We start from the raw sequence: 19,778 nt of genomic DNA, 5'->3' as shown, positions 1-19,778 counted from the left end.
CAATGATATCAGTGACTACAGGTGACGTCTTCTCTATAGTGAGGAGAATACACAATGATATCAGTGACTACAGGTGACGTCTTCTCTATAGTGAGGAGAATGTACAATGATATCAGTGACTACAGGTGACGTCTTCTCTATAGTGAGGAGAATGTACAATGATATCAGTGACTACAGGTGACGTCTTCTCTATAGTGAGGAGAATACACAATGATATCAGTGACTACAGGTGACGTCTTCTCTATAGTGAGGAGAATACACAATGATATCAGTGACTACAGGTGACGTCTTCTGTCTGCAGAATGTGACGCCCAGACGTCTCCTCACTATGTCAGCGCATTCTCATCCTCTATATGAAAACAATAATTATTATAAACCTGCCAGACACTGTATCCTCTAAATATAATACTACTATACACTATACTCTTTGATTATAAACCTTCCATACACCGTACCCACTGAATATAATACTACCACACACTGTACATTCTGAATACCAACACATACTGTACACTCTGAATATAAATCTGCCACATACTGTACCCTCTGAATATACCGCCACACACTGTACCCTCTGAATATAAATCTGCCACATACTGTACCCTCTGAATATAAATCTGCCACATACTGTACCCTCTGAATATACCACCACACACTGTGCCCTCTGAATATAAATCTGCCACATACTGTACCCTCTGAATATACTGCCACACACTGTGCCCTCTGAATATAAATCTGCCACATACTGTACCCTCTGAATATAAATCTGGTGGTGTTGCTAGTTGATGATGGGGGTGCTAGTACTGGGGAGGTGTTGCTGGAGGATGATGAAGGTGCTACTGGCCATCCCCCCTGGCAGTATCACCCCCATCGTCCATCGGCAGGATCATCCTCCTGGCAGGAGCACCCCCATCATCCACCATCAGGATCTGCTGATGGAGGTGCTGCTGCTGGGGGGGGGGGGTTGCTGGTGGATGATGAGGTTGCTACTGCCAGGGGGGGGGGAGCATTAGGTAGGCAGCAGTTCCCCCACTTAAGGTAGGTAGCAGTTCCCCCACATTAGGTAGGTAGCAGTTCCCCCACATTAGGTAGGTAGCAGTTCCCCCACATTAGGTAGGTAGCAGTTTCCCCACATTAGGTAGCATAGATTCCCCACATTTGGTACCAGTTACCCCACATTAGGTAGTAATTTCCCCACATTAAGTAGCACAGATTCCACACATTAGGTAGCACAGAATCCCCACATTAGGTAGCAGTTTTCCCACATTATGTAGCAGCCTTCGCACATTAGGTAGCAATTTTCCAACATTAGGTAGCAGTTTCCCACATTAGGTAGCATAGATTCCCCACATTTGGTAGTAGTTTCCCCCCATTAGGCCGCAGGTTCCCTTGCATGTTCCCCACAATAGGTCAAAGTCTCCCCACATTAGATCGCTGGTTCAAACAAACCCCCCCTCCCCCCACACAAAAAAAAAAAACACACACACACAACACAGAGACACACACACACAGATAGATAGAGAGACACACACACAGTCAGAGAGACACACACTCACAGAGAGACACACACAGTCACACACACACAGAGTCACACAAAGACAGAGAGTCACACACAGACAGAGAGCCACACACAGAGATTGCGACAGACACACACAGTCACACACACAGAGAGACACACACTCACAGACACACACACAGTCACACACACACAGTCACACACAGACAGTCACATACAGACAGAGACACACAAACAGAGAGAAACAGACACTCACTCACCCATCCAGCGCAGCGCTCCTTCTCTCCGGTCGCTCTGCGAGTGACGTCACGTCCTCCTGCGCCGGCCCTGCGGAGGGACATCGGACCGGCGCAACAGAAGACGTGGGGGCGCAGGCCGGTTCACTGTGCAGGTGACGGGGACGGGGGGGGTGCTAGTACGGAGACGCAACAAGTGAGGACCGGGGGGGGGATGCTCTTACAGAGGCAGCGCAAGTGGGGGCCGTGGGGGGCTGCTAGTATGGAGACAGGCAGCTCAACTGAGGACCGGCAGCGTACCTGGTGTCACACCATCAGGATGGTGTCACCCGGTGCGGGCCGCACCCGCCGCACCCCGGTCGCAACGCCACTGTAACCCTGTCATGTTCTCCTGGTCTTTGTAGCTTTTATTGGAATAAATATCCTGTTTTCTGATATTCGCGCTGGACACCTTGCCTTTGTACGTTGTCTCCAGTTGGTGTTGCCCACGTCGGTCCTGGCGCGACGGGCTGAGGGAGTGAGCTGGACTACAGATACTCTTGCTATGTTTATTACACTCCCTGTCTCTACCCGAACCATTTCAAGGTGCTTCTTATGTGTCCTGCCACTGACAGCAGCCACCGTCACCTGTTTGCAGTGGTGCTGTGAACGATAAACCTGGACTACCATGGACTGGAAACTTACTGTCTTTAGCAATGAATCCAGGTTGGAACCTGATGATGGTTGGGTTGGAGTTTGGAGGCCTAGTTGTGAGCACTTCAATCCTGCCTTTGCTGTGAAGCGACACACTGCCCCCTGCTGGCGTGATGATCTTGGGAGCCATCGTATACGACAGTCAGTCACCCCTAATAGTGATGATACGAGGGACACTGACAGCTCAGCGGTATGTGCAGGACATCCTTTTTCCACATGTGTTTCCTCTCATGGTTTTCAGCTGGTATATACAGAAGTAATGGCCGCCCAGACACTTGCAGCGCTGGGCTCCTTTGTTCAAATCCCACACAGGATAACATCAACAAATAAGTTTGTATATTCTCTCCATGTTTGTTTGGGTTTCCTTCAGGTACTCCGGTTTATTCCCACATACTGATAGGTGAATCTGGAATTTAGATTGTGAGCTCAAAGGGAACTGGGACAAATTTTTTGAGATGATAAGCTGTGTGCAGCGCTATGGAATATGTTTGTGCTATATAAATAAAGGAATTATTTGAATGCCATACTAAAACTGTGCCTCCATGTCAAACCATATCTCACCATGTATCCAGGCCAGTGGCAGCCGACAGGGTACAAGAGCCTCCTTGTATCCCAACGTATCTCATCTTGTATAAAGGCGCCCAACAGGGTACAAGAGCCTCCTTGTATCCCAACGTATCACATCTTGTATAAAGGCGCCCAACAGGGTACAAGAGCCTCCTTGTATCCCAACGTATCTCATCTTGTATAAAGGCGCCCAACAGGGTACAAGAGCCTCCTTGTATCCCAACGTATCTCATCTTGTATAAAGGCGCCCAACAGGGTACAAGAGCCTCCTTGTATCCCAACATATCACATCTTGTATAAAGGCGCCCAACAGGGTACAAGAGCCTCCTTGTATCCCAACGTATCACATCTTGTATAAAGGCGCCCAACAGGGTACAAGAGCTTCCTTGTATCCCAACGTATCTCATCTTGTATAAAGGCGCCCAACAGGGTACAAGAGCCTCCTTGTATCCCAATGTATCTCATCTTGTATAAAGGCGCCCAACATGGTACAAGAGCCTCCTTGTATCCCAACGTATCACATCTTGTATAAAGGCGCCCAACAGGGTACAAGAGCCTCCTTGTATCCCAACGTATCACATCTTGTATAAAGGCGCCCAACAGGGTACAAGAGCCTCCTTGTATCCCAACGTATCTCAACAGGTAAAGGTGCCCAACAGGGTACAAGAGCCTCCTTGTATCCCAACGTATCACATCTTGTATAAAGGCGCCCAACAGGGTACAAGAGCCTCCTTGTATCCCAACGTTTCTCATCTTAGATCTGTACTAGAGCCTCCTTGTATCCCAACGTTTCTCATCTTATATCTGTACTAGAGCCTCCTTGTATCCCAACGTTTCTCATCTTATATCTGTACTAGAGCCTCCTTGTATCCCAACGTATCACATCTTGTATAAAGGCGCCCAACAGGGTACAAGAGACTCCTTGTATCCCAACGTTTCTCATCTTATATCTGTACTAGAGTCTCCTTGTATCCCAACGTATCACATCTTGTATAAAGGCGCCCAACAGGGTACAAGAGCCTCCTTGTATCCCAACGTTTCTCATCTTATATCCGTAGTAGAATCTCCTTTCAATTCTATGGTTTTCCCCAATCTTCTCCTTTCGCTATAATATTGTAATCACTTCCATCATCACAGTCACACATAGAAAGTTTCATTACATTCCAACAACTCTGCGTTGAAATTGCAATACAACTACAATGGGTGAGCACAGCCTCAAAGACCCAGTGTTCAGCGGATGAACGAGCAAACACTTGTCTGATCGTTGGAATCACGTGACACCAAAAATACTCATCCGCTGCTGAAAATGATGTCAGCGATCGTTCTTGTGACCTTGCACTCACAATAATTGTGCCGTGTAAAGGTTCTTACTAACAAGCTCCAAAGTTCTAAATCGCCTTCATATGGGGCAGTGATCTGCCGATAAATATTTGGACAAGGTCCCTTGATGAATGATCTGATCCCCGTGAACTGTGATCGGAATTTTGATTGTAACAGAGAGAACTGTAAAGAAAAGTACAGAACTGGGTTACAGTGCAGCTTTGGAAGGTGGGGTGTGTGGGGTTCCCCCGAGACCTGAGGGCCTTAAAGGGGTACTCCAAAGGATGAGGGATAAGATGTCTGATCGTGGAGGTCCCACCACTGGGGATCCCTACCATCTCGGCCGTGGCACTCCAAACATCTGGTGCACGGAATGAACTTCGCTCCTACGCCCCCTCCCATAGACTTGCACTGAGGGGGCGTGTCCATGACGTCACGAGCCTCTGGCGCACCCCATCCTCCCCCCACCCCTCCAGAACATTCCTACTTCTGACAAGTGTTATACAGTTTATTCAAATTATGTTTACACACTGAAGATGAGTGACTAGTTTATTTAACAGGGTAATCTGGATTTAAAATAAATAAATACATAAATAAATAAATGCTTACCGTATATACTCGAGTATAAGCCGACCCGAGTATAAGCCGAGACCCCTAATTTCAACCCAAAATCCCAGGAAAAGTTATTGACTCGAGTATAAGCCTAGGGTGGGAAATACCTCATCCCCCCCGTCATCATCCAGACCCGTCATTAACATCCTCATCATCATCCCCTTGTCATCATCCCACACATCCCCCCTTCATCATCCCCTTATCATCCCACACATCCCCCCTTCATCATCCCCTTGTCATCATCCCACACATCCCCCCTTCATCATCCCACACATCCCCCCTTCATCATCCCCTTATCATCCCACACATCCCCCCCTTCATCATCCCCTTATCATCCCACACATCCCCCCTTCATCATCCCCTTGTAATCATCCCACACCCCCCCCTTCATCATCCCCACCCCCCTTCATCATCCCCACACCCCCCCTTCATCATCCTCTTCTCATCATTCGCCCTCAGTGGTCTTCAACCTGCGGACCTCCAGAGGTTTCAAAACTACAACTCCCAGCAAGCCCGGGCAGCCATCGGCTGTCCGGGCTTGCTGGGAGTTGTAGTTTTGAAACCTCCGGAGGTCCGCAGGTTGAAGACCACTGCGGCCTTCAACATCATCCAGCCCCCTCTCACCCCCTTTAGTTCTGAGTACTCACCTCCGCTCGGCGCTGGTCCGGTCCTGCAGGGCTGTCCGGAGAGGAGGTGGTCCGGTGAGGAGGTGGTCCGGGCTGCTATCTTCACCGGGGGCGCCTCTTCTCCGCGCTTCCGGCCCGGAATAGAGGCGTTGCCTTGACAATGATGCAGAAGTACGTTGGCAATGAACGCACCTCTGCGTCGTTGTCACGGCAACGTGACTATTCTGAGGCCGGGCCCGAAGCGCTTAGAAGAGGCCTCCCCGGTGAAGATAGCAGCCCGGAACCAGTATCCCACCGGACCACCTCCTCACCGGACAGTCCTGCAGCACCGGACCAGCGCCGAGCGGAGGTGAGTACTCAGAACTAAAGGGGGTGAGAGGGGGCTGGATGATGTTGAAGGCCGCAGTGGTCCTCAACCTGCGAACCTCCGGAGGTTTCAAAACTACAACTCCCAGCAAGCCCGGACAGCCGATGGCTGCCCGGGCTTGCTGGGAGTTGTAGTTTTGAAACCTCTGGAGGTCCGCAGGTCGAAGACCACTGCGGGTGGGGGAGTTCACTCGAGTATAAGCCGAGGGGGGTGTTTTCAGCACGAAAAATCGTGCTGAAAAACTCGGCTTATACTCGAGTATATACGGTAACTACCTTGCACCATTTTCCATTACCCCGCTGCTTGTCTCTTCTTTCTGCTTCTGAGGTGACATGTTGGAGCAGGACCTGCCTGATCACCCACATACTGACCGAGACGGGGAACCGATGTGACCAGTGATCTGCTGTGCGGGCAGGTCCTGTGTCATCTCAGGATCAGGGAAGAGAGGATAAAGCCACCGGAACCGGGTAAGCAACATATAAAAAATAGTTAAATATTGGAATACCCCTTTAAAGGGGTACTCCGCTGCTCAGCGTTTGGAACAAACTGTTCCAAACGCTGGGAGCTTGTGACATCATAACCCCGCCCCCTCATTACTTCACGCCCCGTCCCCTCATTGCAAGTCTATGGGAGGGGGCGTGACGGTCACGCCCCCTCCCATAGACTTGCAATGAGGGAGTTGGGCGTGAAGTCATGAGGGGCGGGGCTATGACGTCACAAGCTTCCGGCTCCAGCGTTTGGAACAGTTTGTACCAAGCGCTGAGCAGCGGAGTACCCCTTTAAGTGACTATATGTACAATATACAGATGTAAGGAACAATAGGTGAACTCTCTGACACAACTAGATTTGTGTCTGATGTGCGGAGGTTTACTACTATTGTGCTCAATAAAAGACATAAAACCCTTATTAGTACAAAGAAATGTCCAAGATATAAAGACACAAAGAAGTCACCATAGAAACCATAAAGAGGTAACTGAGCCGTCACTTCTCTCCCACAATCCTGGGGCCGCTCATTGTTATATGTACAAACTACTGGAAACTACAGGCCCTGCTGCTGTGTGCACCGACACCTAGAGAATCCAAGGAGCGAAGTTCCTGCTTAACACGCTGTCAGTATTCTACACTGCTCACCATTTCTATTAATATGTGAGATGGCTCCGCCCCCTCTGTCTATACCCACCTTCTATTACCTTAGGACTATGCTCACCTATACACATAACAATTGACCCCTCCCCCGAGGAGCCTCATCCACCCAATCCCCATATCAGCAGCTGTGTGCGCTGGAAGATCTTATCTCCTATATTCCTTACTTCTTATATATCCTTGTACAGTTATTGTTAGAACCACAAACATTAACCCTTACTTACCCTGTTCCCCCATCAGACCTGTGTAATATGGAGGCAGGGGCCTATGGTACGCCATGACAGCCGGGGCCAACAATTGTCTATAAATGTTCCCCAACACCTATAGGACTGTTTATAATGTGTAAAGTTCTTCCATCAGAATAATGTCCTAGAAGCCAGAAGATAGAAGTGATTTTGTGTCTCTAATCTGGTCATGTCCTGGAATTCTTCATCACTGGAATAAGTCCCTTCTCTCTGAGGTGTTTGGGTCTCCAGTAGCAGCTCCCCATGGATTATGCCTGTTGGGTCTTCTCCATGAGGAGCAGTGAATATCACAACCATATATCACACTCTTTTCCTACCATGTAAACTATAGTGATGACATCGCTGGATCGGTGACTACGTTCTAAAAGAAAACTTTTATTAACAATTGGGAACAAGTTTGGAGATGCAGTATATGATATATGTATAAATGTCAGATATCCTATGTACATGGTTAATATATAGATGTCTTATCTGCATCATTTATTGCTCTCAATTGGCTTCCCTCCTGTGTGAATTCTTAGATGTTTGATAAGTGGTGATTTCTGAGTAAATCATTTCCCACATTCTGCAAATGAAAATGGCTTCACGCCTGTGTGGGTTCCTTGATGTGGTTTATCAATAAAATGTTTCCCACATTCTGAACATTAAAATAGCTTCTCCCCTGTGTGAATCTTTTTATGTTTAACATAATCTGATTTCCAAATGTAACATTTTCCACATTCTATACATGAAAATGGCTTCTCTCCTGTGTGAATTCTTTGATGTGCAACAAGATGTGATTTACGGGTATAACATTTCTCACATTCTGAACATGAAAATGGCTTCTCTCCTGTGTGAGTTCTTTGATGTATAACAAGATCTGATTTCTGGGTAAAACATTTCCCACATTCTGAACATGAAAATGGTTTCTCTCCTGTGTGAGTTCTTTGATGTTTGACAAGATCTGATTTCTGGGTAAAACATTTCCCACATTCTGAACATGAAAATGGTTTCTCCCCAGTGTGAATTCTTTGATGTTTCACAAAATGTGATTGGTCATTGAAACATTTCCCACACTCAGAACATGAAAATGGCTTTTCTCCTGTGTGAATTCTTTGATGTTTTAGAAGATCTGTTTTCTGGGTAAAACATCTCCCACATTCTGAACATGAAAATGGCTTCTCCCCGGTGTGAGTTTTTCGATGTTCGACAAGATGTGATTTATTAGTAAAATATTTCCCACATTCTGAACACAAAAATGGCTTCTCTCCTGTGTGAGTTCTTTGATGTTTGACAAGAACTGATTTCTGAGTAAAACATTTCCCACATACTTCACATGAAAATGGTTTCTCTCCTGAGTGAGTCCTTTGATGTTGAACAAGATGTGATTTCCGAATGAAACATTTCTCACATGCTGGACATGAAAATGGCTTCTCTCCTGTGTGAGTTCTTTGGTGTCTAACAAGCTGTGATTTGTCAGTAAAACATTTCTCACATGCTGGACATGAAAATGGTTTCTCCTTATTTTGCTTAACATATTCTGATGAATCAGAAGACAGGACTTGTATAACAGGATGAGATGAGAGATCTTGGCTGTGAAGGGCTGAGGGTGTATCTGGGATAATGGAATGTTCTTCATATGTATCTTGTGTGATATCATCATCTGCTTTATAATCTGAAGATATAAGATTCTCCTCTGATCTCCCGATACAAGAATCTGCCAAGGATAAAACAGATTTTTAACCTTAACCCCACAATGACCCAACAAATTTAAATGTTTGCATTTTATTTTTTCATCTTCTCTTAAGATGCATGACATTTTTCCATCTACAGGGCCATAAAAAGTTTATTTTTTTTGCGGGACCAATTGTACTTTGTAATGACACCTTTCATTTTACCATAGAATATACTGTGAAATGGAAAAAAAAAATATTATGCCTTTCACTGTACGGCTAAATTGACATGTGATCTTTATTCATCAGGTTGGTACGATCGCAACAATACCCGATTTGGACAGTTTTAGTTTTATTAATTTAAAAAATTACAACCAAAAATAAAAGGTTCCTGTGTCAGACAGAGATGTCAGCAGAGAGCACTATTGTCATACAGAAAAGAACAACTCAACTTCAGCAGCTGATAACTATTGGAAGGATTAAGATTTTTTTAATAGAAATAATTTAGAAATCTGTTTAACTTTCTGGAGGCAGTTGATCTAAAAAAAAAAAAAAAATGATTTTTATTCCATTTACTGTGCGCCATTAAAAAAGAAAGCCCAAAAAAGTCTTTAAATTGCTATATTCTGCCCCTATATCTGGTTTAGTTACCGTATATACTCGAGTATAAGCCGACCCGAGTATAAGCCGAGACCCCTAATTTCAACCCAAAATCCCAGGAAAAGTTATTGACTCGAGTATAAGCCTAGGGTGGGAAATACCTCATCCCCCCCTGTCATCATCCAGACCCGTCATTAACATCCTCATCATCATCCCCTTGTCATCATCCCACACATCCCCCCTTCATCATCCCCTTATCATCTCACACATCCCCCTTCATCATCCCCTTATCATCCCACACATCCCCCCTTCATCATCCCCTTGTCATCATCCCACACATCCCCCCTTCATCATCCTCTTATCATCCCACACATCCCCCCTTCATCATCCCCTTATCATCCCACACATCCCCCCTTCATCATCCCCTTGTCATCATCCCACACATCCCCCCTTCATCATCCCCTTATCATCCCACACATCCCCCCTTCATCATCCCCTTGTCATCATCCCACACATCCCCCCTTCATCATCCCCTTATCATCCCACACCCCCCCTTCATCATCCCCACCCCCCTTCATCATCCCCACACCCCCCCCTTCATCATCCTCTTCTCATCATTCGCCCTCAGTGGTCTTCAACCTGCGGACCTCCAGAGGTTTCAAAACTACAACTCCCAGCAAGCCCGGGCAGCCATCGGCTGTCCGGGCTTGCTGGGAGTTGTAGTTTTGAAACCTCCGGAGGTCCGCAGGTTGAAGACCACTGCGGCCTTCAACATCATCCAGCCCCCCTCTCACCCCCTTTAGTTCTGAGTACTCACCTCCGCTCTGCGCTGGTCCGGTCCTGCAGGGCTGTCCGGAGAGGAGGTGGTCCGGTGGGGAGGTGGTCCGGGCTGCTATCTTCACCGGGGGCGCCTCTTCTCCGCGCTTCCGGCCCGGAATAGAGGCGTTGCCTTGACAATGACGCAGAAGCACCTCTGCGTCGTTGTCACGGCAACGTGACTATTCTGAGGCCGGGCCCGAAGCGCTTAGAAGAGGCCTCCCCGGTGAAGATAGCAGCCCGGAACCACTATCCCACCGGACCACCTCCTCACCGGACAGTCCTGCAGGACCGGACCAGCGCCGAGCGGAGGTGAGTACTCAGAACTAAAGGGGGTGAGAGGGGGGCTGGATGATGTTGAAGGCCGCAGTGGTCTTCAACCTGCGGACCTCCGGAGGTTTCAAAACTACAACTCCCAGCAAGCCCGGACAGCCGATGGCTGCCCGGGCTTGCTGGGAGTTGTAGTTTTGAAACCTCTGGAGGTCCGCAGGTTGAAGACCACTGCGGGTGGGGGAGTTCACTCGAGTATAAGCCGAGGGGGGTGTTTTCAGCACGAAAAATCGTGCTGAAAAACTCGGCCTATACTCGAGTATATACGGTAACCCCTCTATGGAGCGGTGTCAGGATATTACTTCTTGCATCGTGATCTGCAGTTTCATCTTTATTATTTTGGGGTAGATTGGTATTTTTGATGCCTTTTTTTTTTTTTTTCCCATTTTTCTGGGATTTGATGTGAATAAAAATCCAATTCTAACATTTGGAATTGTTTTTGGTTAATGCCATCCACCGTTCAGGACCAGTAAGTGTCATATATTAAAGGGGTACTCCTGTGGAAAACTTTTTTTTATTTTTTTTAAATCAACTGGTGCCAGAAAGTTAAACAGATTTGTAAATTACTTCTATTAAAAAAAAATCTTAATCCTTCCAGTACTTTTTAGGGGCTGTATACTACAGAGGAAATGCTTTTCTTTTTGGATTTCTCTGATGTCATAACCACAGTGCTCTCTGCTGAACTCTGCTGTTCATTTTAGGCACTGTCCAGATCAGCAAATGTTTGCTATGGGGATTTTCTCCTGCTCTGGACAGCTCCTAAAATGGTCAGCAGAGAGCACTGTGGTCGTGACAGAATAGAGATCAAAAAAGAAAAAAATTTCTCTGTAGAATACAGCCCCTAAAAAGTGCTGAAAGGATTAAGATTTTTTTTAATAGAAGTCATTTACAAATCTGTTTAACTTTCTGGCACCAGTTGATTTAAAAAAAAAAAAAAGTTTTCCACGGGATTACCCCTTTAATCGTTCGGACAATTTCGGACGGCCTGATGCTAAATATGTTTGTTTTTTTGGGGGGGGAAAAGGAAAAACGGGGCAATATTAATTTTTATTAGGGGAGGGGTTTATTAATATAAAAAAAAAAAACTGTCAGGTTATCCAGGGGGCGTGGCTTTGCTGCTTTGGGTGGGGGTGGGGTTTGATAGCAGGATGGAAAGGATTTACTGAAGTAATCATTTCTACCCACCCACTGCAGCATAGCCACGCCCCCTGGAGACCATGTGACTCATGACATATTGTCCCTGGCCGAACAGAATGCTGGGAAAGGTCAGAGACAACAGTAAAACAATAAGACTTGAATTACAGCTCTTCCGGGTGGGGGTCCTGTGCATTAAAAAGTGGGACAAAAGGGCGCATGGAGGCGATAGAAGCAAATTACACAGGATTATAACTTTGCATAAAAAATAAATCCTGGAATATCCCTTTAAAGGGGTACTCCATTGGTCAGCGTTCGGAAGTAAATGTTCCGAATGCTGTTTTCGCGATGTGGGGATCGGCCACGCCCCTTGTGACATCACGACCACACTATGGGAGGGGGCGTGGCCGACTGCCGCATCGCGAAAACAGCGTTCGGAACATTTACTTTCGAACGCTGGCCAATGGAGTATGGAGTACGCCTTTAGGGGTGCGTTCACATGTACAGTATCCTGCGTAGATTTGATGTGCAGGATTTTCTGCTGCAGATTTCAATGTAAACTGAATGACTGAGCACCGCTTCTAATCTGCAGTTACAAATCCTGCGCATCAAATCTGCACAGGATCCTGTACGTGTGAATAGACCCTAAAGAAGCGCCGCAGGATTGTTTTTTATCATATAGTGCAGCATAGACTATAAGAGAATAATATAGAGGTTTTTGTGTATGCCTTGTTCTTCCCTGTTTTAGCTGAAGTGGCAGGCATTGGTTTTATAGCCATACAGAAATGATTATGTTCTATCGCTGCCTACATTTCCAATAAACCTTCTGGCTTTCCAGAGAGAGGGGGCGGGGTCTCATCACTGAACCTGGAAGTCTAATTAAGTTGCTGGTGCTGGAGTTAAGCCAGGTGAACTGATTATACTCATATGCAGGTTGAGTTCAGTTCACATCATTTGCTGTTTCAATGCGTTTTCTTTTTCAAAGTGCATTTTCAAGAGAAATATTGCCAAGAGGAGAAACTGATTTAAGCTGGCGAGAAGGTGTATAATTACCGTATTTATCGGCGTATAACACAAATTTTTTAGGCTAAAAAGTATATCTGCGTGTTATACGCCGATAAGCCGCTGCAGTTCAATGATTTAAAGCGGGGGCTTTAAATCAATGAACTGCAGAGGCTTTTGCAGGTCCAGAGACCTACCGTCGCTGCCCACTTCTCTGCCCCTGCCTATCCTGGGGTCCAGAGACCGCCGCCGCCACTGCCCCATTGTCTCCCCATCTGCGGTTTTATAATTACCTGTTCCTGGGGTCCGCGCTGCTTCTGGCTCCGGCGGTGTCCTGCGTTGTTGCTGTGCGCTGCGCAATGAAGAGTGACGTTTTCAGCGCGACGTCACCGTCAGTGGCCCGGCGCACAGTGACAGCTAAGGACGCCTCCGGAGCCAGAAGCAGCGTGGACCCTGGAACAGGTCATTTTAAAACCGCAGATGGGGGAGGTGATGGGGCAGTGGCGGCGGCGGTCTCTGGATAGCCAGGAGGAGAGAAGCGGCAGCAGCAGGACTCTAGACCCCAGGAAAGGGAGGGGGGAGAAGCGGGCAGCGATGGCGGTCTCTGACCCCACAAAAGCCGCTGCTATCAGGGTATACACATGCACACACACACGCACCCTCATTTTACCAAGGATATTTGGGTAAAAAACATTTTTACCCAAATATCCTTGGAAAAATGAGGGTGCGTGTTATAGGCCGGTGCGAGGTATACCCCGATAAATACGGTATATATCCTGATCCCATAGAGATAGCAGCAGCAGTATACAAATAAGGCTACAGGGGAGGGGTATAACTAGTATATATCCTAATCCCATAGAAATAGCAGCAGCAGTATACAGATGAGGCTGGAGGGGAGGTATATAACTACTATATAGCCTAATCCAATAGAGACAGCGATAGCAGTATACAGATAAGTCTGGAAGGGAGGTATATAATTACTATGTATTCTAATTCCATAGCGACAGCAGCAGCAGTATACAGACAGAGCTGGAGGGGAGGTGTATAACTACTATATATCCTGATCCCATAGAATTAGCAGCAGCAGTATACAGAGAGGCGCTCTGCTCCCCGCGGCTCGTCCTCTCTGAGCTCCTTCTTCAGACAACATCATACAGAAAAGTTGCCCACACTGACTTGTGCAGGGATCATGTGTCCGCTGCGGGCCCCTACCACCATTATCCTTACACTCCTTCACATAGGTATATTTCATGCCCATATTACACCTGTATTCTCCATCCATATTAGAAATGTGTTATCTCCCATAACTGAGTCACAGGTTTGGCTGAATAAAACAATATACAGTAGAAAAAAGGCAGGACAGAGAGTTAAAAAAATTCTACACAAATAATACAGCCGGTGATTGTGTAGAATCTGTGACTCTTCTCAATATTTAATGATTACTACTCACCTGGGCAGTTACCTGTAGGGATGTCCTCCTTATACTGCTCATCACTGCTCAAATCTGTCTCTTCTTCTTTTACTATTATGTCTGGAGCATTAATATAGATCAGATCTTTCCCTGTAGAAAGGTCCTCCTTATACTGCTCATCACTGATCACATCTGTCTTTTCTTCTTCCTTTATGTCTGGAGCATTAATAAAGCTCAGATCTTTTCCTGTAGGAATGTCCTCCTTATACTGCTCGACACTGCTCACATCTGTCTCTTCTTCTTCCTTTATGTCTGTAGTATTAGTATAGATCAGGTCTTTCCCTGTAGGAATGTTCTTACACTGCTCATTGCCGCTCGCATCTGTCTCTGGAGCATTAATCCTGTTCAGATCTTCACCCTAAATCATAAGATGTGGGAGAAAAAATTGTAAGGGTACGTTCACAGGTACGCAGATTTGATGAGCAAAGCTTCTAATCTGCAGATACAAATCCTGCCCATCAAATCTGCGCAGGATCTTGTACGCGTGAACGTACCCTAAAAGTCATCAGACAGTAGGAGAAGTCATGTGAGATGATTTCTATGAGCAGAAAAAAACATTATCATGGAGGACCAAAACATGACAGGAGGAGTTATCTGAGCCCCATAGCTGCAGGTCTCCTAGAAGCCGGATATAGATATTAGATGATGGATCAATAACCTCAGGACCCTCATACACATGTATATCCCCCATGGCTAGACAGGCTTCAGGTTGTGTCAGTGGAGGAGATCAGCTCCTGCCAGACACCTCTGGGGTTTGTCTCAGGAGAAATAAAGGATCAGATGGGTATAAATCCAACCTGTTGGTTCCTTATTCCAACCAGCAGTCTCCATAGCCAGAAAACTGTGAGAAGATCCAGACAACATGTAATGTCTATGGTCGGCTTTATCCTGTCATCTCCACCTTTCTCATTCCACAAGTATAAAGCATATAATACTGTAGGATAAAACAAGACTGAACACAAGAGCTTCACAGCCCTTCTACAGATCATAGGGAATATCTCCATCTACCTGATCCTGATCCTGTGGAAGAAGAGGACGGGGACACCTCTCTGCTGCTGTTCTCTTACTGGATCTGACTGTAGGGAACACATACAGAGACTGAATTCATTCTTTACATACAAATAATGAGAGGACGTGTGTATATAGTCATGTCTATTACCTGCTGATGTGAGGGGCTGCTGATCCTCCATCATCACCTGATCCTTGTACTGATCCTTGTGTCCTTCTACATACTCCCACTCCTCCATGGAGAAATAGACCGCCACGTCCTGACACCTTATAGGAACCTGACACATAATGATACAGTCATCACCCCGACCCCTCCAGTGGTGTTACTGTATAATGTCCCAGCATTCCCAGCAGTGTCACCTCTCCAGTCATCACCAGACCCCTCCATTACTGTATAATGTCCCAGCATTCCCAGCAGTGTCACCTCTCCAGTCATCACCAGACTCCTCCATTACTGTATAATGTCCCAGCATTCCCAGCAGTGTCACCTCTCCAGTCACCACCAGACCCCTCCATTACTGTATAATGTCCCAGCATTCCCAGCAGTGTCACCTCTCCAGTCATCACCAGACCCCTCCATTACTGTATAATGTCCCAGCAGTGTCACCTCTCCAGTCATCACCAGACCCCTCCATTACTGTATAATGTCCCAGCATTCCCAGCAGTGTCACCTCTCCAGTCATCACCAGACCCCTCCATTACTGTATAATGTCCCAGCAGTGTCACCTCTCCAGTCATCACCAGACCCCTCCATTACTGTATAATGTCCCAGCATTCCCAGCAGTGTCACCTCTCCAGTCATCACCAGACCCCTCCATTACTGTATAATGTCCCAGCATTCCCAGCAGTGTCACCTCTCCAGCCATCACCAGACCCCTCCATTACTGTATAATGTCCCAGCATTCCCAGCAGGGTCACCTCTCCAGTCATCACCAGACCCCTCCATTACTGTATAATGTCCCAGCATTCCCAGCAGGGTCACCTCTCCAGTCATCACCAGACCCCTCCATTACTGTATAATGTCCCAGCATTCCCAGCAGTGTCACCTCTCCAGTCATCACCAGACCCCTCCATTACTGTATAATGTCCCAGCAGTGTCACCCCTCCAGTCATCACCAGACCCCTCCATTACTGTATAATGTCCCAGCAGTGTCACCTCTCCAGTCATCACCAGACCCCTCCATTACTGTATAATGTCCCAGCAGGGTCACCTCTCCAGTCATCACCAGACCCCTCCATTACTGTATAATGTCCCAGCATTCCCAGCAGTGTCACCTCTCCAGTCATCACCAGACCCCTCCATTACTGTATAATGTCCCAGCAGTGTCACCTCTCCAGTCAGCACCAGACCCCTCCATTACTGTATAATGTCCCAGCTGTGTCACCTCTCCAGTCATCACCAGACCCCTCAATTACTGTATAATGTCCCAGCAGTGTCACCTCTCCAGTCATCACCAGACCCCTCCATTACTGTATAATGTCCCAGCATTCCCAGCAGTGTCACCTCTCCAGTCATCACCAGACCCCTCCATTACTGTATAATGTCCCAGCAGTGTCACCTCTCCAGTCATCACCAGACCCCTCCATTACTGTATAATGTCCCAGCATTCCCAGCAGGGTCACCTCTCCAGTCATCACCAGACCCCTCCATTACTGTATAATGTCCCAGCATTCCCAGCAGTGTCACCTCTCCAGTCATCACCAGACCCCTCCATTACTGTATAATGTCCCAGCATTCCCAGCAGTGTCACCTCTCCAGTCATCACCAGACCCCTCAATTACTGTATAATGTCCCAGCATTCCCAGCAGTGTCACCTCTACAGTCATCACCAGACCCCTCCATTACTGTATAATGTCCCAGCATTCCCAGCAGTGTCACCTCTCCAGTCATCACCAGATCCCTCCATTACTATATAATGTCCCAGCAGTGTCACCTCTCCAGTCATCACCAGACCCCTCCATTACTGTATAATGTCCCAGCATTCCCAGCAGTGTCACCTCTCCAGTAATCACCAGACCCCTCCATTACTGTATAATGTCCCAGCAGGGTCACCTCTCCAGTCAGCAGCTCCATCATCTTGTTGATCAGTTCTAGGATCTTCTGTTCATCCATTTCCTCATGTATCAGGGAGTGAGGTGGGGGCCCTGGGATTGGGCTCAGGATTCTTCCCCATCCTTCACACACAGGGGCCTGACAGCGCCCACTAGAGGACTTCTTCACTACTGTGTATTCCTGTGTATGGAGAGACACATTAATATCACTACATACACTCCCAGAATCCCTCACCTCTCCAGTCATATCCATCTGTTATTACATAGATAAGAATGAGGTCATGTGACATCACTCCCAGAATCCCTCACCTCCCCAGTCATATCCATCTGTTATTACATAGATAAGAATGAGGTCATGTGACATCACTCCCAGAATCCCTCACCTCTCCAGTCATATCCATCTGTTATTACATAGATAATAATGAGGTCATGTGACATCACTCCCAGAATCCCTCACCTCTCCAGTCATATCCATCTATTACATAGATAAGAATGAGGTCACGTGACATCACTCCCAGAATCCCTCACCTCTCCGGTCATATACATCTGTTATTACATACATAAGAATGAGGTCATGTGACATCACTCCCAGAATCCCTCACCTCTCCAGTCATATCCATCTGTTATTACATAGATAAGAATGAGGTCATGTGACATCAGTCCCAGAATCCCTCATCTCTCCAGTCATATCCATCTGTTATTACACAGATAAGAATGAGGTCATGTGACATCACTCCCAGAATCCCTCACCTCTCCAGTCATATCCATCTGTTACATAGATAAGAATGAGGTCATGTGACATCACTCCCAGAATCCCTCACCTCTCCAGTAAGCCGGAAGAGTATCTGTAGGGTGAGGTCTATTATCCTGTCGGCCATCTTGTTCCTGTCTCTCTTCATGGTTGATGGGTCATCCAGGAGAATTCTCTTATATAGAAGATATCAGCAGAGGATCCTGGGTTGGAGAAACCTGAAGGGAAGAAGAGGAGACGATGAGAAATGGCGGCTGCTAATAGAAACAACAACAGATGGCGACCTTTTGGCTAAGATCAAGTGCAGTACCCTTCCTGTTAGTTGGCGGTGTTGAAGACCACCAAGGCAGGATGGAGAACCACACAGTAGGACAGGTGTACCGGGGATGGCTGTATAGCACAGCAGTCATCTATGATGAGACCCGTTTGCTGCTGGATCTGGCCTTAAGGTCCGGGTAGAGTGAAAGCTGAGGTGCACAAGTACCTCGGCTTTCAATAAAAAACAACCCCATCCTCATATTCGCTTCTCGGCCTTTTGGCTAAGATCAAGTGTAGTATCTGTTCTTATCAGTTTCATGCTGGTGTATAAGTCGCTCCGATATGGGACTGGTGGGGATTTGTGCTGCATGGAGGAGGTAGGTGTACTGGGGTGTTCCGGGGCTGGTTCTGAGGAATCTTCGTTGTTTCCTCCTCCTGGTTTTTCCTCCTAAGAGCCATAAACCCTGTTTTTTTTGTTTTTTTTTTCAATCCACAGACCCATATGAGGCTTATTATTATTATTATTATTATTATTATTGTTGTTCTTGTTGTTTTTTGTGCGACCAATTGTACTTTGTTATGACACTTTTCATATTACCATGAAATGCACCACACAAAGAAAAAGTTATCTGTGGCGGAAAATTGAAAAGAAAAACACAATGTGTCCATATATGGGGCTGTATGAGGGTCATTCTTAGTGAGGCGATCTGTAGTTTTTAAAGAGGGGGAGGGTCTTATTCACATTTAATGTAACTTAGGGTGTGCTGGGAGTTGTAGTTGTGTCCCATATAGAGACACACATGATAGGACAGCGATCCCCAGCTGTCAGGGCATGCTGGGAGTTGTAGTTCTGTACCATATTGGTGAACGTTTCTTTCTATTATTTGTGGTGTACACATGTATGTGCGCCAAGTGTATTAGATGGTGCGTGTAATGAATATGGGTCCGGTAACATTTCTTACTTCACTACATCCCTCTGTATGGTTCCTACTTTTTGCGCCACTTAGTCGCCATGATGAATTCCTGAGCGCAGCGTCTGCGACATTTCACTTTCCATTGTGTTTTCTCTCAAAGCTGCTGTGGGCAAAAAGATGCAAAAAAAGTCACAACACAAAACCACAACAAACAAACACATCTAAATCCTCTGATAAATCCCTCAGTAGAGTTTATATATAAAGAAGAAACCTCCTGATCTGACCATAAATACACAATATATACAAATGTACATACCTGTACAGAGCCGTGCACTTACAGGACCTGCATGATGTCACCGTCATGTGATCAGTCACATGGAGGAGGAGGAGTCACATGATCAGGGGCTGCTGCTCTAGGCTCATCTGCTCAGTGTATGCAGGACTCTGCTGTGCTGGTTGTGATCG

General features: G+C 46.6%; 1 protein-coding gene and 1 pseudogene across 1 annotated transcript in view; one reads left to right on the top strand and one right to left on the bottom strand.

The window, feature by feature from the left end:
• The window catches only part of LOC130298097 (zinc finger protein 850-like), a 190,945-nt gene extending 171,472 nt beyond the window's left edge, over positions 1-19,473 (bottom strand). The window contains exons 1-5 of the mRNA XM_056551025.1: positions 19,362-19,473; positions 18,212-18,359; positions 17,392-17,571; positions 15,490-15,616; positions 15,339-15,406 (exon numbers count right to left, since the gene is read on the bottom strand). Coding sequence (XP_056407000.1) covers positions 15,339-15,406; positions 15,490-15,616; positions 17,392-17,571; positions 18,212-18,289 — 453 coding nt within the window. The 5' untranslated portion in view covers positions 18,290-18,359; positions 19,362-19,473. The remainder of the gene's footprint in view (positions 1-15,338; positions 15,407-15,489; positions 15,617-17,391; positions 17,572-18,211; positions 18,360-19,361) is intronic.
• Positions 18,661-18,862, top strand: LOC130342514 (U2 spliceosomal RNA; annotated as a pseudogene).
• Positions 19,474-19,778: the final 305 nt, after the last annotated feature.

Source organism: Hyla sarda, chromosome 1 (assembly GCF_029499605.1).
Source record: "Hyla sarda isolate aHylSar1 chromosome 1, aHylSar1.hap1, whole genome shotgun sequence".
Lineage (NCBI taxonomy): Eukaryota > Metazoa > Chordata > Amphibia > Anura > Hylidae > Hyla > Hyla sarda.
The sequence above is the reverse complement of the archived record's forward strand: the minus strand, read 5'-3'. Positions and strand labels throughout refer to the sequence as shown.